This window comes from Miscanthus floridulus, chromosome 6 (genome assembly GCF_019320115.1).
Source record: "Miscanthus floridulus cultivar M001 chromosome 6, ASM1932011v1, whole genome shotgun sequence".
In the NCBI taxonomy this organism is placed as follows: Eukaryota; Viridiplantae; Streptophyta; class Magnoliopsida; order Poales; family Poaceae; genus Miscanthus; species Miscanthus floridulus.
Window position 1 is genome coordinate 131,035,908 of NC_089585.1, and position 24,156 is coordinate 131,060,063.

Here is a 24,156-nt window from a genome sequence, read left to right on the forward strand (position 1 = left end):
ACAAGTCGTCCCATCGTCATCCTTTTGCAAATTGTGGTACTACTACTAGCCGGCACTCATCATTAGTCCAATCAAAATCATATCAAGCGGCCTAGCTAGCTTGCTTGTCAAATGGCCGAATTCCCGGCCGGTCTTAATACCGAAAGGCGACGTATTCGTGGAAGAGCAAAACAAGTGGCTAAATCATGATGTTGCTAGCTGCGACGACACGTACTACTTAGAAGCATGTGTTTACCTATAGGTCCAAAAGTGTTTGTGCATTGCATGATTGATTTTCTTCGAAATGAAAGAAACTTCTTCACGGTGAAATAGAGTAGTCGTCGCCTAGTCGGAACGTACGAACTGTGTGATATATGCATAATGCTTGTTGTCCTTCCCTTTTTCCAACCATAGGTGTAGGTATTATTTTTATTTGTTGATGAATTATCTAATTTTATACATGTTCTTTTTTTTTGAAACAAAAATTGTATACATGTTCGTCCAAGGGATAACATCGAGAGGTCGAGATTATGGCCGTGCGATGCAAAGACCTCTATGGCTCTATGGAGGACCAGATGATGTGATGTGTCTCCCCAGTAGTCAGCAAACAACTGGATTATTGGCACACCCGAGAAGAAATTTTAAGTCTATAGTATCTTTTGATTTTTTTTAATACAGACCATATGATGGCTGACTGCTAATACCAAATGGTGGACAATTGGCACACCAGAGAAGAAATTTTAAGTCTATAGTATCTTTTGATTTTTTTTTTTAATACAGACCATATGATGGCTGATTGCTAATGCCAAATGGTGGACAATGAACAAAATCTCCCCCACCCCCCAGAATAGATTGCCGTTGTAGATTGGAATCACAATGCAAGCAGCTCTCACCTGAAAGGGCTGAAATGGTTTGTACCACTTTTTAATACTAAAAGTTAGTATAACTAACTCAATAACGGCGCGCGCGCGCGCACACACCAAATCATCACTAATAAATCGGTCATGATCAATGCGCGCTAATGATGGCCACGTTAGTACGCCAGATACATTTTCGTCGACAGAAAGGGCCAGGCGATCAATGCACATGTGCATATGCCCTAGGCCTAGGGTATACTCCTACTCACCAAGCTCTTGCTAGTTTGGCGCCACCAACAGAAACAGAGCAAAGCCTAACCAGGATTACTTATGTGGTTGGCAAGCACAAGCTTGGCCTTGGCATCTGCAAAGATGGAAAGGAGAACTTGGAAGCGACGAAAAATGCACCCGTAACGAGGCGTGCTGGCGTCACCACGACACCAACTCATCATCGTACATGAGACCTCAAGACTACAGGCTGGGGTTTGGAGCATGTGAGCTGCACATGACGGTGTCCCCGGCATCGCAGGGTAGTCGACCGTGGCGTCGGGGCACTTGTTAATGCGAGGGCGACGGGGACGGATGGCTCCAGGCTCCAGGCTCCAGGCGCAGCGCATGTGGCGCCACGGACAGCGGCTGCAGCTACGAGGAGCCGAGGAGGACATGGACAGTGCCACGGCCGCCGCGCGCGTTGGATGGCACCGGCACCGGCACCGGATCGGACGTACTGCACTGCATGCCACGCCAGCCACCGCGCCTCCCGGCGTTGGATGCGTGCGTTGTTTGGTGCGGGCACGGAGGAGGAGGACGGTGGACGGGTCCGGTGGGCCGGCCGGCTACGGAGCACAAGGGCCAGGTGGATGGGGATGTGGATGTGCATGGCACCATGCAGATGCAGGGGCGACGCCGACGGCAATGCCAGTTCATGAATCACGACGAGGCGTTGTACTTGCCGTGTCCGTGTGCAGCATCGCAGTGGATTGGAGAGCGGACAACACCACGCCAGGGTGCTTCAGATGGCAGTAAAGTCCCCCCAAACCTGGTTGTTGGCTGTTTGTTTCTGTATAGGCATGGACTTAATACTCGCCGTGCAGGTAGTTTACCGAGTGTACCCTAAAGGTGTTTGGCACAGTGATACTAATAACGAAAAGAAATTGAACTTCTATGCTAGCACATGTATAGGTCAAATAGCTATTAGTTGCCTCTTGAATTCGTTAAGTTAAGATGAGGCCCAAGAGAGCATTTATCTAGCTTGACGGTCTCAACGATAATGCACATGGCGCTCAACAGAGAGCATTGTCACTCTCACCTTAACAAAGGACACTCCCGTCCCATAAATTATTGCTGTTGACCTGCTAAGGCGTACACTCCTAGGCTCCTAGCAGATAACTACTACCTCGCCAAGAGATTTATTATAACCATCGCCTGAAGCAACCTTGGATTGGATAAAATGATAAAAGGCAAGGGGGAGTTAGGCCTTTTACCAATGCACCTATTTTACTAGTAGCCTCAAGGACCACGTAAGACTGGATAAAAAAAAAAGTAGATACTCTATATTTATTATAGTGACTTGCAGAAGTTATGTTTGGGAGGGAAAATATGGTCCATGCTAAAAAAGAAGAGAGAGAAAGAAAATAAAGGTGGGGCATGATGAAAGCAAAAAGGTTTTGAACAAACCACAAGTAATGATAGTTTATATTGTGTGAATAGTAATCTTAATATTTTTTAATTTATATGGATCATTTTCTTTGTACTGTAATCACTAAGAGTAGCCTCCATGGTGGTGCCCCAGTAGTAGTACTACCTGATCAGCCTTTTTACGCCACAAGGAACAAAAAGTACTGCCAGCAAGAAATCATTTCCTGCATCAACTGGCACCTAAAAAGGGAGCCACTTTCATGGTGAAGAATAACAGCTTGTTCGCTGGGTCGTATTTGGCTTATAAGTCATGATTTATCAACCAACGAATAATATTTTTCTATCACACCAAACCAACCAACAGTACTTTCAGTCATGACTTATAAACCAAACCAACCCAAACGAACAGGGTATGAAAAGGGAAAAGGACGACACTTTGTTGGTTGATGAACAGGCTATGGCTACCATTCCTCCATGAAAATCAGATAAGGGACACAGATAAGGGGAGCAATGTACACTACAGGAAAGGACCTGTCAATGGGCCTGATGGGCAAAACACGGATCAGCCCAAATCAGAAAAGCGGCAAACACGGATCAGCCCAGATCAGAAAAGCCCCAGTTACATTACATTGTACTACGAGTATCTTCCAGCAACAGAAACCATCCAAAAACCAAAACTAGCTACTCCAAGGAAAAAAGCAGGCAAGTACCGGAATTGGAGGGAGCTCAATGTAATTCTAGCAGCACTCAATAAAGAATGCTTTCGAAATTGACTTCGCCATGACACCACGACTTCAAAATGTGCACATATATACACGATCACGCCATTACATGCTACACTACCGTCGCTCACTAAAGTTTAAATAGCCACGGACCACAATACCTCACCCTACCCAGCTTACTTCAACTTCCACCTCTCAGTTATCAGCATGATTTCACACAATGCGATTTTTTCTTCATGCTACACTACTGTATAAGCACAGTAAGAACTGAAGTCTGTCACCAGAACACCACAGGTTATGTTGATCCAAACGGTGGTGACTTCAGGACCCAAAATATTGTTTTACGGGAACAACTGCTACAGAAATTCTGTTCCCACTTGCCAGCACATCAGATCACCGGTTAAGCTTCGCTTACGGCTCCCAGATCCTCTTCTGACGATACTTCAGGTGTAACAATCTCTTCTGGCAAATCACTCAGCGAACTATCTTCTGCCTCCTGCTCTTTAGGTGCTTCAGTTCCCATCAATCTCCTTAGTTCCATCTCCAGATCATTTGCAACACTCTTGTTTTCATCAAGGTAAGATTTAAGATTATGTTTACCATTGAAAGCCATATCATTGAAACTATAAAATGCGCCACCAGTCTTTTTGATAAGCTTGTGCTTCAATCCGAGTTCAAAAAGCTCAGAACTGCGGCATATCCTCTTTCCAAATTCAAGCTCAAACTGTGCAGTCTTGAAGGGTGGGGCATGCTTGTTTTTTACAATCTTCACAGCAATCTGACTACCTATTGTCTGCAAATGGAAGAAAACATCATTCAAAAGCTACACAAAGTGTATACTGTTCCAGGGAGCACCAAATCTCACTACTGCAAAGCCCATATGGCATATGTAGAGTCAATTATTTTAATTCACTATTAATTTATGCTTGTAGAGTGACAGCACATGTAGATGCCTATAAATTGCCTATGCCATGTGTCTAGTAGTGGCTCAGTTAAATAGGCCTCATGCAGACATGTATATCTCTGCTAAATCAAAGTCACGCTGTGAACATACTGAATTTCACACATTAAAGTACTGGATACTAAACTAAATCGGGTAAATGCTAAATAAATGATTTAGTTAATCACCTCTTCGCCTTTCTTTACCAAACCAATACGCCTGATGTTCAAGCGAACAGAAGCATAAAACTTCAAGGCGTTGCCACCACAAGTGACATCAGTTGGTCCTCCAAATCCAAATGTGGCTACCTTGGCCCTGATCTACAATGGAGACAAAGAGACTAAGTCAGCAGCAAAAATACAGGCCATTTTAAGGAAAAATAAGGATATAACTGCATAAAAAACAAATATCAATTGCATGCAAAAATCGGTACGATTGCACAGGAAGGACCAGGTATATCCCTTCAAAAGATAGAATTGTATGCTAATGTTTCCTAATTTACAGTGGCATTCCTTTTTTGCTTAAGCAGCATGTAATTCCAGAACTTGAAGGTAAAAAAAATACAACTATATTTATAGCCTTAATTAAAGTTCAATATGGCAACAATCTTCTGACATATGTGAAGCTTTGCCTCAATAAGATACATACCGGAATAAATTATAAATAAATTACTTGAACTAACACCGAGAAAATTATGTATGATTAATACCTGATTAATAAATAACAAAATTGTCTGCGAAAGTGAAAGGGAGTGGCTAAGCTTGCGAAGAGCTTGGCTCATCAACCTAGCCTGAAGAGCAACATGTGCATCACCCATCTCACCATCGAGCTCAGTCTTTGGAACAAGCGCAGCTACCTGCATAGTAGAATGAGATAATATGAACTGTGCATCTAAACTCATAAGAAGAAACGGCAATATTGCACAAATAGAGGGCAACTCCGCTCAAAAAGAGGTCTTACACTGTCTACTACAACAACATCAACAGATCCACTTCGAATCAGTGTGTCCACAAGACTGAGTGCCTGCTCAGCACAGTCTGGCTGAGAAAGGAGCAAATTGTTAGTGTCAACGCCAATTGACTCTGCGAGAGCTGGATCCAAAGCGTGCTCTGCATCTACAAAGGCACAGTAACCTAGAAAACAGAAAGAAAAAAGTCATTAAGATGTTCTTATAGAATTACAAGAGAGTAACTAAAGCATACAACAACAACAACAAAGCCTTTAAGTCCCAAACAAGTTGGGGTAGGCTAGAGTTGAAACCCAGCAGAAGCCATCAAGGTTCAGGCGCGTGAATAGCTGTTTTCCAAGCACTCCTATCTAAGGCTAAGTCTTTGGGTATATTCCATCCTTTCAAGTCTCCTTTTATTGCCTCTACCCAAGTCAACTTCGGTCTTCCTCTGCCTCTCTTCACGTTACTATCCTGGCTTAGGATTCCACTACGCACCGGTGCCTCTGGAGGTCTCCGTTGGACATGTCCAAACCATCTCAACCGGTGTGGAGAAGCTTTTCTTCAATTGGTGCTACCCCTAATCTATCACGTATATCATCGTTCCGAACTCGATCTTGTATGACCGCAAATCCAACGCAACATACGCATTTCCGCGACACTTATCTGTTGAACATGTCGTCTTTTCGTAGGCCGACATTCTGCACCATACAACATAGCAGGTCTAATTGCCGTCCTATAAAACTTGCCTTTTAGCTTCTGTGGTACCCTTTTGTCACATAGGACACCAGATGCTTGGCGCCACTTCATCCACCCTGCTTTGATTCTATGGCTAACATCTTCATCGATATCCCCGTCTCTCTGATTCTGGCATAATTGAAATTAAGATTCAAACTAATCAAATGATAAAGCATGGCAGCGAAAAATTATAAGGCTTAGTAGACTGTAGACAAAGGAAGTTCCTTCAAACTAGTGAAAACTACATCCACGGCTGACATCTTTACATATTTTATTCATATTCTAAATTCTAAATACAAGGTAAGGACAGCTTTTCTTTTAACTTCAGGTATTGCAACTTTCAACCAATTATTCAAAAAGCTTTGTTAAGTAGGCAGGCCAGCGAAATTTTTAAAAGGAAAATCAGCATTTGAGAATCAAACTGGAAAACTACCTTTTCAAAATATATTCATGACTTGCTTAAAAAGAACAGATAAAGTTGTTACATAATTCTGATTTTGTAATCATGATGCATGTACAAACTGCCTTAAAAGATGTCAAGGTTGGGTCTCCCTTTCTGGATCAGGGGGCGGGCAAAGGAGCAGTTTCCATAGGATAGCACCCCTCTTTGGTGAATGTTACACACAAAAAAGAAAGCAGCTGAGCGGATAATTCACCAGACCAGGTGCATCCTATAAAATCCCAAACTTTGGTTATCCTAATTGTCAAGCTACTTTCCTCTATTTTTTTCCCATGCTACGGAAATCATTGAAAGTTCAGAGTTTACCCCCATTCTTTTGTGCTTCTGCAATGACATGTAGAGCAAGCGTTGTCTTGCCTGAAGCCTCTGGACCATAGACCTCTATGACACGCCCCTATAAAAGATATCTAGCATGAAACTTTTACAAAATAAAATACATCAACTTACAATATCATAAACTAGACTAATCAAATTTTCCAATTTGCTTAAATCATTAACATGCAAATGCTTACCTTTGGAAGACCACCCGTTCCTAGAGCCATATCCAAAGCGAAAGACCCAGTAGACACGACAGGTACATCTCTATGGCCTTGTGAACGCCCAAGCCACATTATCGCCCCCTTCCCAAATGCAGACGTTATTTGATCGATAGCCTGGTGTAAAGCCAAGTCTTTCTTTAACATATTCTCCTCACCAGAGTCAGTTCCACTTGACTTCTTCTTTTTGGCTATACAGGCAAGAGAAGAATAACTGAATAAGTAACTGATCCAATGGGCAGTGACAAAGGAGTATAACAGAAGCAAAGGAAGAAATCCTGTACTAGTAGTATAATCATGTCACAATGCAGGTAACAATAAGAGATCAAGACTTCAAAACAACAAGCAATGTGCAAAAAGTATAACAGAATTTGTCTATAACCTTTTGATGCGAACTCTCGGCAATGAAACGTGGAGCCACAGATCCCTTGCTTATAGCTCTGCACAAATATTAAAGTATCAGAAAAACAGGAGTTGCATTTAAAAAAAATCTAGTGCATGTATCATATTCCCCAATGCCATTAGTATTTTTTAATCTTGTGCTGCCGTACATACTACAAAAAAAAATTATTGAGCCATTATAGTTCTTTAAGCATGCTGTTGAACTAAATAAAAATGTTAATAGCAATGGGGAGTGCTTATGATTTTGTATTGTGGTCACACAATAGGAAAACAAATCTACCACACAGTAATATCAAATAACATTTCTGACAGAAAAGTGATATTTGGGCGGCGCTCAATAAAAGCAGGGAGCAGTAAACAAGAGAGATAATAAACCTATAAATTTAGTTATGGGATAAAACACGTTGACATAGAACTATAAGGGTTTACCCAGTCGCGAATTGAGATTGAAATCGAGAGGAATTCGACCCAAAGGCCGCGATTCCGCATACAAATGATCAAACTCCCGTGACAAAACTAGGGCTCACTCTCAATCAGCACAGTAGAAAACTCAACTAAACGCATCGAGCATTCGACTGAGAGTCGCCACTCGCCAACCCAGCCCACCCCAACCACACCAAAAGCTTAAATACAGCGGAGAGAGCGAGGGCTGGACCTCAAGGTGAGAAGAAGAGGAGGCGGCGGCGGCGATGACGCGCCGCAGCGACGCGCGCCTGAGGAGGGTCGCCATGGCGGCGGCTTGGCCTCCAACCGTTGGAAACCGCGCGGAGAAGCCCGGAGACGGGGGATGGGGGCTAGGGTTTAGGGGTTTTGGCTGCGCTCCGCCTCGCCCCCTTTTGAGTCCGGTCTCCGCCTCTCCGGGCTCCCACTCCGGAGGTCGGGAAGAGCGCCCCGCGGGCCGGCGCTTGCTGTACACTCCGATGGACCGCCCGTGGACCAGAAAATATGTGGAGCCTGTTTGTCAGAGTCACGGAATAACTGATGGCCTGTGTGGTCTGTGGATGTGGTCCACGGCTGCAAGTGGGTCCATGTACTGTCGAGGTATCTTATCACCAGATGGGCTCGCGTAGAAACCTTCATGGCCCATCAGTTAACGAATTCGATGCGGCCCACCTGGCATCTTCGTCTATCCCTTCTCTCAGTTTTGCAGTTTCTTCAGAAGTTCAGGCTCCACTCCGGAATCCGACCGAAATCTCGGAGGAAACCTCTGTTCGGGAACTTGCTTTGAGTGAGATTCCAATCCTTGGGACGCCATTGCCGCCTGCTTTCTGTGCTAGAAAAGGTGCGTTCCTTTCCCTGTTCATTGCTGGCTCGCTGCTCTTCTCCTCCCGCTCACTCCGTCGCTGGCTGCATCCGAGGTCGCTTCCTAGTTCCTAGTGGGGCTGAGCAGTCCGTCATCATCGTCTATCTCTCGGATGCAGTGAATCAGGGCCGCAAGTCGTGCAGAGAAAGCGGCTCAACGGCGCGGGGGCTGTCAGCGACTTTGGGGAAGTCCGTCCTGCGTATCCGTCTCTGGTTTCGGTCCTCCATCGAAGCATCCCCTCTTGGGCGAGCGCCGTCCGCCAGCGACCGCAAGCCCGGAGGTCGTGGTCCACGACAGTAACCACTTAAAATTGTTGCAAATTAATCCCTGATTTGGATCGCGACTAATGATCGTGATATCACACATACGGAGCGCGCGGCCGCACCTTCCTCTCATCGTGTGATGGTGACCATCCTGGCGCTCCTGCCCTCCTCCCGGTTTCCCTTCTCTTCCCGTTGCTTATCCACGTGGGGTCGCCGTGAATCCACCGTCTTCTCCGCCCACAATCTCTCAACAAAGCCACCAAATCCAGCTACTGACTTGGGGGAAGGCCTCCTTTGAGTGAGATCCAACCCTTGGGGGCCATTTCCACCTGCGTCCCCCGCAAAAGTTTGGCCATTTCCTATGTCAGTCACTGCTCTTCTAGCCCAACTCATTCCATCGCTGGTTGCTCCTGCTCCCGCGGCGTCGAGAGCTCGCCGAAACCGAACCTCGCGGCGGCGTTTCTTCGGTATGCCGGCATCGTTCTCTTAGCTGATGTGATATTTCTGTGCTTGTGGTCAGGGAAAAGAGTGGCCTACTGGCCTTTATGACTTGTCACCGACAGCACACATGGATCAATTGAACATGTGGTGTGGAAAAACTGGTGGTGAAAAATGGGAATTGATTTGTGCATCTGGGGAATGGTTTTGAGCCTTTGGATTGGGACAAACCCAAATGCTGAGCTGTGAAACGACCCGTCTACTTCATGCATCTGTTTTCTACATCTTTCTTTTTTTCCTTTTGCACAACTGTTACCTACTTCCATATGAACAATTGGGCATTTTCTTAAGTGACGCTTGTTCATAGCGACCTTGTATTGAACGCAGTGCTAGTAATGACTAATGAGCTGTATGGAACTTACTAGCTAACACAAACTCATATATTGCAGGCGCTGTCTGATTCCTGTATATTTTGACATTGCTTTCAGCTGAAACAGAACTAACCATGGATGGCACTAGTTTTGACCTGACAGAGCATGAAGGTTCAAATTTGTCACCATTTCTATGCAAACTTTTTAATGAGGTTTGTAATTTTTACATGCCTTAGACACATCATGTCTGCATTCCGATTATGATTTGTATTGAAAGAATGCTAGTTAAAGCATAAACATGAGCGGTTATTGGCTTATTGCAGTGGGACGATCGCAAGATGAGAGGCTTGTTTCACCATGACATCAGTTCCTGTGAAACAAAGGTTTTCTTTTTCGTTATCTGATTCTCTCCAATTAACTGGTCAGGTATCTTTTGGGTGATTTCATCTCTCTCTTAATTTTGCATAATCATGTCATAGGTGCTACCTGGAGAACACAATTTTGTGGCAACATTAATTGAAGGACGTGACCAAAAGAAACGGCCAACTGACTTCACAATGAACCAAGTCCTCCAGCCATTTGTCAGTGAGAAGTTTAATTTCACAAAAGTTAGCCCATTGGAGGTGATGTTTAGATTCAATGAAACTGAGAAAGACTCTGCACAATATTTTGATGGTGTTCCTGATACTGTTTCAGCTTCTTCTAGTGCCATCTTGATTAATGTCAGTGCGCCCCCCTCTGTCAAATTTACTTAATGCTTTACTGATAGAAATTCGACATGATTTGATTAACATTTTTTTCATCTTCTGGGTCACAGGTGAGTCCAATTGGCTACTGCCATGTCCTTTTGACTCCCAAGATCCAGGACTGTTTACAGCAGAGGATTGATCAAGAGAGCTTTTTAATAGCCATGTTTGTTGCAAGAGAGGCAAGGAATCCCTTCTTCAGAGTTGGTTATAACAGCCTGGGCGGCTTTGCAACTATCAATCACCTTCACTTCCAGGTTAGTCTTCAGAATGTCTATATGTCATATACTTCTGGGTTGCAGTGTGACAATTGACAAGTGTTCGTACATTACAATCCTCTCAGCAAGTCATATACTGGCATTTTGTTCATTAGGCATACTACCTGAAAGTACAGTATCCAGTTGAAAAGGCAACCACAGAGAAGCTCACGAGCCTAGGGAATGGCGTGAGCATTTTTTCACCTGGTGGATTATCCAATCAATGGCTTTTTGTTCGAAGGTGGTGCAAGCCTGGAAGATTTGTCGGATGTGGTATCCAAAGTGTGCATCTTTTTGCAAGAGAACAACAGACCTTTCAATGTCCTCAACTCTGAATCTGGCAAGAGAGTTTTCCTCCTACCACAGGTATTGCCATGCAACCTTAGTTGGTTGTAAATTCTGAACTCTGAAACAATGTTCACAGTTCTTCCTTTAGCAATGTTTTGACATTTATCTCCCTCAAAACCGATTGGTCAGTGCTATGCGGAGAAGCAGCTCCTTGGAAAGGCGAGCCAAGAGTTCCTCGACATGAGAATCAATCCAGCAATCTGGGAGCTCAGTGGCCATTTGGTGCTGAAGAGGAGGAAGGACTACGACAAAGCCTCTGAGGCAAACATATGCAGATTTCTGGTTGAAGCGGCTCTTTCTGAAACAGAATTTCAGGAGTTGAATCGATGCGTGCTCGACTTCCTGACCATGCTCCCTTGGTTGTAACTCGGATATAGGTTCCTAGAGTGTAACAATTCTGAAGTTCCAGTTAACAGTTGTATTGGTAACTGTTACTTTATGATGCTATATCATGTAGTAGCATTTCTGATTTGACTCATCATCTCTGGAATGAAAATAATATGGTTTATCTGACTTCAATTTCGTACCAAACTCACATAAATCCTGCTGCTGTACTGTGAAGGCTTTCTTCCGGGAAGAGCAGAGAGCCTAGTTGCTCTTCTCGACCCGCTCGCTTCAATTGCAAGAGAGTTTTCCTCGTAACACAGGTACTATACTGCCGTGCAACTTCAGAAGTTCTGAAATTTGAACTTACTCATACGCCACATGCAAGCAGTGGGTTTGTAGCATCATTTGGCATTTGCCTCCCACAGTCGATCAGTGCTACGTGAAGAAGCAACTCACCGAGCAAGCCAAGAGTTGCTGGACAAGAATAGACCCAGCGATCTGGGAGCTTCGTGGCCATTTTGTACTGAAATTGGAGTGGTGAAGCCTCTGAGAGTCCGAGGCAAACAAATACATGGAGGTTTCTTGTTGAAGCAGCCTGCAGATCTTTTTCTCGGAGAGCAAGAATCCTGCAGATCTTTTCTGAAACATTTTCCAGGGAGTTCAAGAGATTGCGTCCCGGTGTTCCTAACGGTGAATCGATGATGTTGGATGCAACTCTGGATAAGTTTGTAGAGAGCGGATCGTAGCTGTAGGTGGTCCGAAACTGTTCTTATAAGGTGTCATGTACTGCTGTTTAGTAGTATACCGACACTAAAAGCTTTATTGAAACCATGTATGAAATGGACTATTAGCTCAGTTGGTTAGAGCGTCCTGCTAATAACGCGAAGGTCGCAGGTTTGAGACCTGCCAAATTGTATTTTTTTTAACTTTCCCCTTCAACTAGTAGCACTGTACTTTTTAACTTAGTATTGTACTTTTTTTTTAACTTTCCTTTAACTTTCCCCTTCAACTAGTAGTACTGTACTTTTTAACTTAGTACTGTACTTTTTTTAAACTTTCCTTGAACTATTACTGTATTTATTTTTTAAAAACTTTCCTTTCAACTAGTACCACTTCCTTTTGTGTTTTTTTTTTACTTTCCTTTTCAGCTAGTACTGTAATTTTTTTTAACTTAGTACTGTATTTTTTTTACTTTCCTTCAACTATTATTGTATTTTTTTTAACTTAGTACTGTATTTTTTAAAAAAAACTTTCCTTTCAACTAGTACCACTTCCCTTTTAACAGGTACTAGTGTGACATAATTCTTATAACTTTCCTTTGAAGTTTGAACTACCAAAAGTGTGATATGATTGCACTTTTTTCAGCTTAGTACGGTACTTTCCTTTCAACTAGCACAAGTGTGATATGATTGCATTTTTTTCAACTTAGTACTGTATTTTTTTAAACTTTCCTTGCAATTAGTACCACTTTCCTTTTAACAGGTACTAGGTAGTGTGTCCGTACGTTGCTACGAGATAACTAATAATTTATACTAAAAACACACGAATCGTACAATAAGATAACAATACTGTTAAATTAAATACTAACGTTAAAGTGACATTTAATCCAAAAAGTAAGGTTTATGAATTTAACACAGTCACGGAGTGCGCGGCGTCGTAGGCTTACAAACTCTAGAGCTTTCAGAGATTGGGTCAAATCTAACGTAGAGCCTCAGAACCCTGCATCTTTTCCTGGACGTGCTTCACTTCGGGTGCACCGGTAGCAATATCAACGATCTCCGGTCGATGGACCAAGTCGTATGGATCCCCATACAATGGCTCAGACATGTAGATTTTGTTCTCCTTATACTTGGATACACCTGTTCCACTGAAGCTTTCATTGAAATGTTTAGACACGAACAGTGTCTGATCACCGATGTCCCTCACCCTGGACCACTTCGGCGTATGGTCGTGGAGGTTGCACTTGTAGATCGCGCTGTTGTAGGTGAAGCTCTGTGTCTCGTGGAACGTGCTCACCATGGCACCCATAATGTGCAGCTCATCGTTTGATTCCAGGTAGCTGCAGTGGCAGAGCCCCGTAGGTGGCGACAGCGATGGCAGCAGCGTTGCGGTTGGAGTAGCGCCGCCGGCGTTGCTGCTGCAGACGGAGATTTCTTCAGTGCAATCGATCGCCAAGAACTTGTCTTGACAGTGGACGATGGACCCCACAGAGAACTCTAGTTTGGTGTCAAGCAGCGTCCATATGCTGTCGACTCCAACCCGGCAGAACGTGACCTCCGTGGAGCACCCAAGCATGGCCATGGCCACGCACTCGCGGCCGGCGGCGTTAGGCGGCGCTGAGAGCACGATCTCACGGAAGAACACGTCCCTCATGTCTTCTAGCTTGATGGCTCTACCTACGGCATCTGTGTCTCCGCAGCCGTTGGTGGGATGGAGGACCCACCGCCCGTGGACCCTAGACACGCGTTCCGATGAGGACGCCGCTGCGACGTGTTCACCTGCTGGCGGGAGCTCAACGCGGGGGGCACGGGCACCGGCGAATGGATTCAGCAGCGTCACGGACGCCGCCTCGTCCATGAGCGCCAGCCACCCACACGAGGAGCCGCACGCCACCTTGCCGCGCACGTCAGGCAGCATCTTGGATAAGACCTTCCTCTCCAGGACGCAGTAGAAGCCGACGCGGTCTGAGTCGGGGTCGAACGGGAGCAATAGGAGCGGCCCGAAGGTCGCGAACGGGACGGCGCGCGCCATGGGGAGCAAGCGGATCGGAAGGACGCCGCGTCATGGCCTGACGCGAGACGCTACCCGATGGACTCGAGGAGATCCTCTGGCAGGCCGGATCTCCAGTTAGGGAGAGGTAGGGACCTTCTCTTGGGATTGGGAGGTTGTGCCATGGAAGACAGATGACATCAACTATGGTTCACGCAAGAAACAGCAAGCGAGGACGATGGGACACGTGAGCATGAAACCAAATGAAAGGAGAAAAAAGTTGTCCATTTTGCAAATGAAAAGAGGAGAAGTAAATAAATGTAGGTAGATTTGGCAAGATTCTCATAAATGCAAAGAGGTTCCTTTTGTCTTAATTCTCTTTCCTTCTGTGTTAATTCTCTTTCGTTTTGCTCGTTGCCATGTATGCCGGTGCATGCAAACATGCAATGTGTATATGGATAGCACAATAATTTTCTACTTTCTATTTTATCGTGATTTTTCTATCACATGACATGTAATATTCAATCAAGGAGAATGGCACGATCAATCAGTAATTAAGATGTCGTGGGATCGCAGGCGTGAACAGACGGACGAAACAAAATAAATGTCATATCAAAAAATATCCACATTTTATTCTTTTTAGTGGTAAGAGACTAGTGTGACATAATCGCTCTCTAGTATTACTTTCCTTTGAACTAGCACAAGTGTGATATGATTGCATGCAGAACGTTTGTTCGACGAGCCGCTTGACTTCTCCGTCTCCGCTGAATCAAAGGCAGACACATTTCCTTTTGTACTTCCGCTGTGTGGATTGGGCGGACGCAGTGTACCGTGTACAGATGTACACCCAATATTATTGGCAAAAAAAAAAATTACAGTTACTATGTACGTACTATAATATATGTATATGTTTGTCCTTGAGACAAATTGTGTTAATTTGAGCACAAACACGCAACAACAACTCAGTCCAAGTCAGTCCTTGGCACCTTCCTTCTCTTATGGGCCAGCCTCCTTAGTTGTTCGTTCTAGTTAGCATTTCGCCCAAGCGAACGCATGGAGCCATCGGCTTTGCCGTTTGCGACGTTGCCAACACTGTCGGGGGGTGCCCGGATGGGCGAGAGAGCAGACGCTAGGCAAAGGGGAAGCGCGACACGAGCAGCGGGGCAGCGGCATGGAGGAGCTACCCGGCTGGTCATGCATATTTTGCCGCCTTCGCTTATCGTTCGGTGCTATAGGGTTCTGCACCTCTTCGATATCTCTGTCTCCACCTACTCTGGACCTCTGGTGCTCATCGAGGCCTGCTCGAGTTCGACAACAAGAATGGCTCATCAAAGCCGACGACACCAAATCATCTGTACAATTGTACTTTTGTTGTCATTTCTACTTTACTAGCCTCGCATTGTTGGGATCAACCGTATTGTTTGTCGAGCTAGATCTGTCGTTCTAATTGATTGTGAACAAGAGTTAGTCCGGCACCTTTGTTGCTTAATTAGTATTTTTGAAAGGTGCTAGAGAACATAAATAGAGAGGTGTAGTCTTGGCTAGACCGATAGTTTTACTTCCGCAATTGTTTCGGTTAGCCGACGCGATTAATTTTAGAAATGGCTATTCAACCCCCCTCTAGTCCGCCATCTCGACTTTACAATGGACCGGCTTCCCAGTAAAAGCTCGGCCCAGCAGACGACGTTGCAAACGACGCGCAATTTCTGGGTCGGCCCAAATACCAAAGACAGGCCAGAAAGGCGATCCAATCTCCGACCGAAAGGCCTGGCCAAGAGGGAACGGCGCCCCCTTCCGACTCCGGGCCACCTCTCCGACCGGAAGGCCTAGCCGAGGAGGAACAACACTCGCTTCCGACTCTAGCCCGCCTCTCCGACCGGAAGGCCTGGCCGAGGAGGAACAACGCTCGCTTCCGACTCTGACCCGCTTCTCCGATCAGAAGGCCTAGCCAACGCCGCTTTTGACCCCGACCCGCGTCTTCCGACCGGGGATGCACCGAACCTCTGCTTACAGCTCTTCTCCGACTGGCGCAATCAGAACCGACTGGGACCAACCGACCGGAGACACCCGCTCGGTAAGGACCCAGGAAACAGGCAGAGCAAGTAAGGCAGGGCGCTCAAGTGAACCACAATACCAAGAACCATACCCTGTACACCTGCAGCACAGTACCGACGGAAGCATGTCAGAAGGGTGCCCTGCCACCCTCCAGGCATGTCAGAGCCCCAGCAATGTTGTGGGCGCCGGCGTTTGCCCTACAGTGTTGTGGACGACCTCAACTCTCATACCAGGCGAACACGGTAAAACCCCCCACATGCCTCTAGGCACCAACAATATGATAGGCGTCGACATCTGCCATACCAGAAGAAGACGACGAAACCTCCCACATATATCTGACATTAACAGTGTTGTGGACGCCTATAATCATCATTGTACCCCGACAGCGTGGATAACAAGACTTAATAGCATACGTAAAAACTCTCCCTCTCTCACTTGTAAGGTCATCCCCTTCATCTATAAAAGGGGATGCGCTCTCTCTCAATGAGGACTCTCAGACGATTCCAAGATGATTTGATCGATTCGAACACCCAACGAACGATTCTAACTGAGCACACGTTCAAAAACTTAGCGCACGTAGGAGCTCCCATCTCTCTCAGCCCTTCGGTCCAGAGTCCGATCGAACCTCTCGCACCCCACATCTTACTCCCTTCCGTTTGTAAACCCACAGCAAACTTTGAGCACCTGGCTCGGGAATAAAGTCTCCGACTGACTCAGACCGGACATAGGGCACGTTGCCTGAACCAGTATAAACCCTGTGTCATTGAGTGTTAGGCCACATCCGATCACAACGTACAGTAAAACTATAAATATTTATGTATTGATCACTTTCTGCATCGATAATTTGTATATGATAATATCCGTGTATTCGAATTAAAATATGATAAATAGGTGCTATCCGTATTTAATTTCATACGAATCCGATCCGAATCAGTTCCTATCTTAGCAGATGCACACGGAGGTGGATGGTCAAGCCTGAGCAAGGTGAGCGTGTTGCCATGTGTGGCAACGCCAAGCACAAAGGGACAGCAAAAACAAGGGTAGAAACGTTCACTCACCGTACTCTTGGTCCAAAAAAGATTAAATAATAGATGTAATGTGCTGTGAAAAAAAACCATTGTTTCGTGGTGTTGTGGAGACTAAATCCCAAATACGATGTGTCATACACAAATCCACGCTTTATGGGTGTCGTGTGGACAAAATTCTCAAATGTTATTGAGTGGCTTCACGGTTTCGTACAGCAAATTTTAAAATCTTGTGTCCGTCACATGCCCACATGTGGGTTCCACACCAAATGCAGACGCATTTGATACTGAGAGTACGTTTAGTTCGTGAAATTTAGAAATTTAGCTAATATAGTATTTTTGTTTTTATTTGGTGATTAGTGTTTAATTATGAACTAATTAGGCTTAAAACGTTCGGCTCATGATTTCCAACCAAACTGTGCAATTAGTTTTTTTTTCGTGTACATTTAATGCTCTACGCACATATCACAAGATTCGATGTGACGACCACTGTAGCATTTTTTAGAACTAAGGGCACGTTTAGTTGGTCCCCAATTCGACGCCGCCGGATTTCATGGAGGTACTGTAGGTACAGTAGCTTTTCGTTTTTATTTGGTAATAATTGTCCAAACATTGACTAATTAGGCTCAAAACGTTCGTCTCGTAAAGTACAACCAAACTGTGCAATTAGTTTTTGATTTCGTCAACATTTAGTACTCTATGCATGTACCGCAAGTTTAATGTAACGGGGAATCTTCTTTTTACATAGTGTCAAAATTTAGATTTTGAGTGACGCCTTGTTTAGTTGGACCCCAAAGTCAAAAAGTTGCTACAGTACTTGTCACATCGAATGTTTGCGGCCTGTGCATGGAACATTAAATGTAGACGAAAAGAAAAACTAATTGCACAGTTTGGTGGGAAATTGCGAGACGAACGTTTTAAGCCTAATTAGTCAATGTTTGGATACTATTTGCCAAATAAAAACGAAGGTGCTACAGTAGCCCCAAATTCCTAATTTCGCGAACTAAACAAGGGCCGAACTAAACAGGGCCTAAACGTGGCCTGACAATGACGCTGACACTGATATAGTGATGTGATGGTTGAACCCTTCCAGGGTCAGCACTGCTGCACACTGGATGCTCCATGTCGTCGCTGCAGTACTTTTTTTTACTCCGTATTTATCAACACCAACACAGTCCCTTCGTTCCTTCAGCATGGTTTCAGCGAGATCGCCAACCAAAATATTAGATATAAAGCTCGTAAAGAATTGAGCCAAACATACTCCCTCCGTCCTATCAAAAGTGTTGTTTTTTATTTTTAGACTTTTTTTTGATCATTTATCTTATTCAAAAACTTTATATAAATATTATTTATTTTGTTGAAACTTATTTTATCATTAGAGATACTTTAATAATAATTTATTTATTTTATTATTTATATAAAAAATTTAAATAAGACAAATAGTCAAACAAGAAGTCTAAAGAAAAAAATGACACTTTCGATGGAGTGAGGGAGTAGAAGTGATCCGGGTCTCAACCAGCTCACAACTATTACATGATCTAGGGATATTTGGCTTGTTTGCTGGTTAGTTTCTGAACTGATTTGGGCTGGCTGGTGCTAGTTTGTTGTGAGAGGAAAACACTGTTGGCTGGCTGATTTGGACTGACTGAAACCAACAAGTGAACAGGCCGATTGAGGACATCCACCGAATCTCGTGCTTCCTTATACTCACTCCGTCCCTAAATGTTGGTCGTCATGATTTGTATACCGATAACTTTGACTCGATTGGTAGAAAATACGTGCAACATTTCTATCTCTAAATAAATTTATTAAAAAACTAAATTCAAATATCTATTCAATGATACTAATTATGTATTATGAATATTAATATTTTTAATATATATTTAGTCAAATTTATTTTTCAAAAAATAAAAATAATAAATATTTAGGGACTGAGGGAATACGCAGTAGAAGCTGGGCTTAGATCGAGAGCGTCAGAGCGCAAAGCCTTGGCTGTGGACCTGTGGTCAGTGAATCTGTTTCCGACAATACCTTGACTTGGCGCCGATTGTAGCGTAGCGATGCACGCCTGAGCGTCCGCATTGTCTTCAAATGAGTGAAGGAATGGAAATTGTCTTGAAACGTTATAATTTTGAAGTCGAACCAGAGATTGTAAGTTCATTACCTCGTTCCCAACGTATCTATTGTTTTCTACTTTGTTATTACCTTAGTATATTGTTATTGTTAAATTTTTGTGCACCAAGTGTCCTAAATTTTAAGTGGTTAAAATATTTTGATTCAAATATATTTGTGATTTTTTTCGTTTTCTATTGTTGATGTTAATGCTCCTTAATCACAGGTCAATCAAGATATCATTGAGGCTGCATCTGGTATATATTGTTGTGATCGTGTTGTGGACAGACACTCTGACAACCTAAGAGCTGCTGGAAAGCATCTTAAGGAAATATCAGGCATTGACACTCAGGATTGGAATATAGTAAAACTTGCGGGTGCTCTCAAGTTAATGTTCTATCCTGAAGACGAGTTTCCTGCTGCTGAAGAGGTATATCATGAATACTTCGTTGATTTATTCTTGGCTTTTGACGTGTCTTTTTGAAGGAACGTAGCTTTCATTAAATATCAATTTCTATTTCTTTCAGATATTTCCAGATGTGTATTCGAGGTTGGTGAAAGATGGGCCTTTATACAAGGGAAATATCTTCAAAATGCCATGCAAAAAAATATCTGAAGAAATTTTTGAGGCCCGTCGCTTTAGAAATGAGTTAATAAACCTGTTGCATTATGAGGTGAAGAAGGCAAAAGAAGCATACAAAGGTGACTGCTGAGCTTTGAAGCTGCTGGATATTAGAATTGCTCAATAATAGTGCTACTCGTCATCCTAGGGTTAGGCCTGTTTGGGTCAACCTTTCTAAACTTTAGAGTTAAACTCTCCAAACAGGTGGGAACATTAGCTCTAAATTTTAACCCACCTCACATTAAAGCTTTGGAGCTCAAAACTGAGCTAAAGTGCGCTACAATTTTTAGAGCTCTAAAGTTTAGAGTAAGAAATCCAAAGAAACACTTAGCAACGTTGAATGATTTTTGTCTGTAAAATAGCACAGTACTTACTCTGTGTGCGTGTGACTATGAGATGCTTACTCTTTGTGGGATGTGACTATAAGATGCTAATGTAAGCAGAGCATGCATGTCACCTACGAACCGTTTTAGGCTTACATTTGCGTGGAACTGTTTCGCTCTCTTCCCTGAGCACAACAATGCAAATCCTCAGCTTAGTAGGAGTGTCTGACTACTCAAGGGGGCAACCAGAATCGGTATCAGTCTGTGCCTGAACTTTGTCATGCACAAATAGAATCTCATAGTTGATGAGAACTTGCCGCACCGTAGTACCAAATCGGATGTAGTTTTCCGATCCTGTTCGCTTGAACTTATCAGCCATGGTATAGTGTTTTTCTCTCACAACAAAATAGCATCAACTGACTCAGCCGTAGAAATCATCAACCAAACAATCTGTCCTCGAAGTCCTAACTTACGTGGATTCGTTCTCAGAAGACCCGGTCTCGTCTCGTCATCATCTATTTAATGAAGAGATGCCTACCCCAAGCCTATCAGATCAAAATCGGCCATGTCACAAGAAAGAGAGCCATATATATCACAGGAGATCGAGATAGTAAGCATCTACACGATCATTGTAACAATCTAGAGGAAGATAACTGGAATTAAGGCTAAACTAGCTAAGAACAAGAACGATATGGCAGGCGCGCCAGAGAACCACGGCTGAATTCTATTCGGTTAGGATTCTGTTTCTGTTTCGATGCCTGAACCATCGTTTACACCGGCTTATATACTGTCGGACCCCTGCGCTGTTGCCGTGCCAGACGGGCAACAGTGCAGCACACACACCGATCTCCTTACAGGACGACCCACACGTCAGGCAGTCGTTACATTCCCTCTCCCTTAAGAACCATCCTGTCCTCAGGGTGGTGATGGTATTCCAAACTTCTTGCTGATTTCTGCCTTGTCTTCCCAAGTTGCCATCCCTTTTGGTAGTCTCCCACTGAACCAGAATCTGTTCGACTGTATTAGATCCTCTCTGAATCAATCTAGAGTTTAGCACCTTCTCAGGTTTCAAGCAGCTGATCAGGATCAGTGTAAACACTTGTCAGATCATCTGAGACTTCTATAGCCTTTGGAACATGCTTCTTCAACTGAGAAACATGTATGACAAGATGTATGCGGCTAGTAGGTGGTAAATCCAACTTATAGGCCACCTGTCCAATCTTCTGAAGAATCTTGAAAGGACCATAATATCTGAATGACAGTTTCTTGTTGCATCTGTTGGCTATTGAAGATTGCACATATGGTTGCAACTTCATGTAGACCATATCACCTTCTTGAAAGCTTCGCTCTGAACGATTCTTATCTGCCTGATCTTTCATCCTTTGCTGAGCCCTGAACAGATGCTGCTGTATCAATCTGTTGAGCAATTCTCGTTCCTTCATCCATTGCTCTAATTCAGGTATCGAGCACGTTTGAAGATTGGCAATGCCCAGATGCCTAGGACTCTGCCCATACAAAACCTCAAACAGTGTATGACCCAGGGTTGAATGATAGGCTATATTATACGAAAACTCAGCCATTGAGATCCATTTGTTCCATTGACAAGGACATGAATGCACCATACAATGCAGAAAGCCCTCAAGACATTGATTCAGTCTCTCGGTCTGACCATCTGTCTGAGGATGGTAGGCCGAGCTCCTGAGCAGCTTTGTGTCAGTTAGTCTGAAAAGCTCCTGCCACACCTTGCTTGTGAATACTAGGTCTCTGTCAGATATCAGAGCTTTTGGCAACCCATGTAACTTATCAACATTGTCCATGTAATGCAAGGATATGAAGTGCCCATATTTTGAGAACTTGTCAATTACTACTAGAATAGTATTGTACCTTTCTGAAGTTGGCGGTCCCTCAACAAAATCCAAACTGACCACTTCCCAGGCTTGAGTTGGAATTGGTAATGGCTGTAGTAATCCAGGCAATTTTGTATGTTCTACCTTAGCTCTTTGGCAAGTGTCACATTGCCGCACAAAGCTATGAACTGAGTCTTTGGGATGGGGCCATGCAAATAATTCCTTGACCCTGCTATAAGTTCCTACAACTCTTGAATGATCACCAATTCCACTGTCATGGAGAGCTTGTAGAATATGCTGCTGAGCTAATGCATTACTGCCCACCCACACTCTTCCTTTAAACCTGATGATGCCATTTACTAGCTTAAAACCCTTCTCATTCTTCCCAACTATGCTTAATTCAGTTAGCAGTTGCTTGTCTTCCTCACTGTCCTGATACCCATCTTTCAGTTTCTGAAGCCAAGAAGGAATGCACTCTAAAACAGCTAATACTTCAGCACAAGCCTCATTCCTGGAAAGGGCATCAGCTGCAGCATTGTGAATGTCTTTCTTGTACTGGATTGCATAGTCCAAATCCATGAGTTTGATCAAAGCCTTATGCTGCATCTTGGAAGTCACTCTTTGTTCAGTCAAGTGCAAAAGGCTCTTGTGATCGGTTTTGATCAGAAATTTCTGATGCAACAAGTATGGACGTCATTTGTCAATAGGCATCAATATAGCAAGGCGTTCTTTCTCATAAACCGACAAGGCTTGGTTTCTTGGACATAGATGCTTACTCAGATATGCTATTGGGTGACTGTTTTGCATCAGTACAACACCAATGCCAGTGTTTGAAGCATCTGTTTCCAATACAAACTGTTGTTTAAAATCAGGAATAGCTAATACTGGAGCCTGAGCAAGCATTTGTTTCAGTAACTGGAAAGCCTGATCTGCAGCAGGTGTCCATATGAACTGAACTCTTTTTTTAATAACTCAGTCAATGGCCTTGCTATGACACCATATTATGCAATGAATTTTCTATAATACCCAGTGAGTCAGTGAGACCAAGAAAGCCCCTAAGCTATTTAAGATTGACAGGTTTCTTCCAACTCAACACTGCATCAATCTTGCTGGGTTCAGTGGCAACACCAGCAGCAGATATAACATGGCCCAGGTATTCAACTGATGGCTGAGCAAAAGAACACTTGGACCTTTTGATGTATAACTGATGCTTGTCAAGAATCTGAAATACTTGCTTGAGTAACACCAAGCGCTCCTCCAAGTTTGCACTATAGATTAAGATATCGTCCATGAACACCAATACTCCACGGTGTAGTAGAGATGCAAATATCACATTCATCAAGCTTTGAAACGTTGCCGGTGCATTTGTTATACCAAACGGCATGACTAAGAACTTGATGATATCCTGAATGAAGGTCTAGCTTGGCAAACACAGCTGCTCCACTTAACTCATCCACAACCGGCATTGAATGCTTATTTTTCTGTGTAATTGCATTGAGATGGTGATAATCTACATAAAAACGCCATGTCCCATCCTTCTTATGCACCAACAACACTAGTGATGCAAAAGCACTAGAGCTTGGCCTGACCACTCCATTCTGAATCATTTGCTGGACTTGTGATTCAATTTCATTTTTCTGCAATGGAGAGTAATGATATGGCCTTACTTTCACCGGTTGAGCACCAGGCATAAGATTAATTTGGTGATCAGCATCTCTTTGTGGTGGTAACTGAGTAGGAGTACTGAAGAGGTGATCAAATTCCTAAATCAATTCCTGAATTGGAGGCTGAATCTCTTCTGCAATCTCATTCTGAATGGTACATATGTACTGTAGCTCGTCTGAAACTTCAGTTGATGCCTCAGTACTGATAAGCTGAAGACAGCAAGCTACTTCTCCATGCTTCATTAGCCCTTGCAGCTTCTTCCTCGAGATTGGAGGACAAGAATCTAGCTGATCCTTGACTCCCTATAATGCTACTCGTTTCCCAAGATGAGTAATTCTCATGGCTTTGGATTTATAGTCCACCCACACTAGACTGATAGCCTCTAACCAATCTTCTCCAATGATCATAGCATAGCATCTCAGATTCAACACCTTTGCATCAGACTTGAATGTCTGTCCTTGAATCCACCACTACAAACTGGGTACCCTTTGAGAGCACTGAAGCTGACCTCTACAGTGCCCATCTGT

The 24,156-nt window shown here is 43.8% G+C and overlaps 2 protein-coding genes and 1 pseudogene across 5 annotated transcripts; 1 reads left to right on the plus strand and 2 right to left on the minus strand.

The window, feature by feature from the left end:
- Positions 1-2,973: 2,973 nt before the first annotated feature.
- Positions 2,974-8,007, minus strand: LOC136456990 (DNA repair protein recA homolog 3, mitochondrial-like). 4 transcript variants are annotated; one of them, XM_066457021.1, is made up of 8 exons: positions 7,874-8,007; positions 7,199-7,256; positions 6,793-7,007; positions 5,832-5,949; positions 5,097-5,269; positions 4,846-4,992; positions 4,325-4,456; positions 2,974-3,989 (listed from the first exon to the last, which is right to left on the minus strand). In XM_066457021.1, the coding sequence occupies exons 1-8, from the start codon at positions 7,946-7,948 to the stop codon at positions 3,597-3,599; spliced, it is 1,311 nt and encodes a 436-aa protein (XP_066313118.1). In that variant the 5' UTR covers positions 7,949-8,007; the 3' UTR covers positions 2,974-3,596. The 4 variants fall into 4 exon arrangements, with proteins under 4 accessions (XP_066313118.1, XP_066313119.1, XP_066313120.1 ...); XM_066457022.1 differs by lacking the exon at positions 5,832-5,949 and adding an exon at positions 6,587-6,674; XM_066457023.1 differs by lacking the exons at positions 7,199-7,256; positions 7,874-8,007 and adding an exon at positions 6,587-6,674 and having other exon boundaries at positions 6,793-6,931.
- Positions 8,008-8,199: 192 nt separating this feature from the next.
- Positions 8,200-11,413, plus strand: LOC136456989 (GDP-L-galactose phosphorylase 2-like; annotated as a pseudogene).
- Positions 11,414-12,969: 1,556 nt separating this feature from the next.
- Positions 12,970-13,908, minus strand: LOC136461250 (uncharacterized). Its single transcript, XM_066460622.1, has one exon. It carries the CDS (start codon positions 13,906-13,908, stop codon positions 12,970-12,972), a length of 939 nt encoding a protein of 312 aa, XP_066316719.1.
- Positions 13,909-24,156: the final 10,248 nt, after the last annotated feature.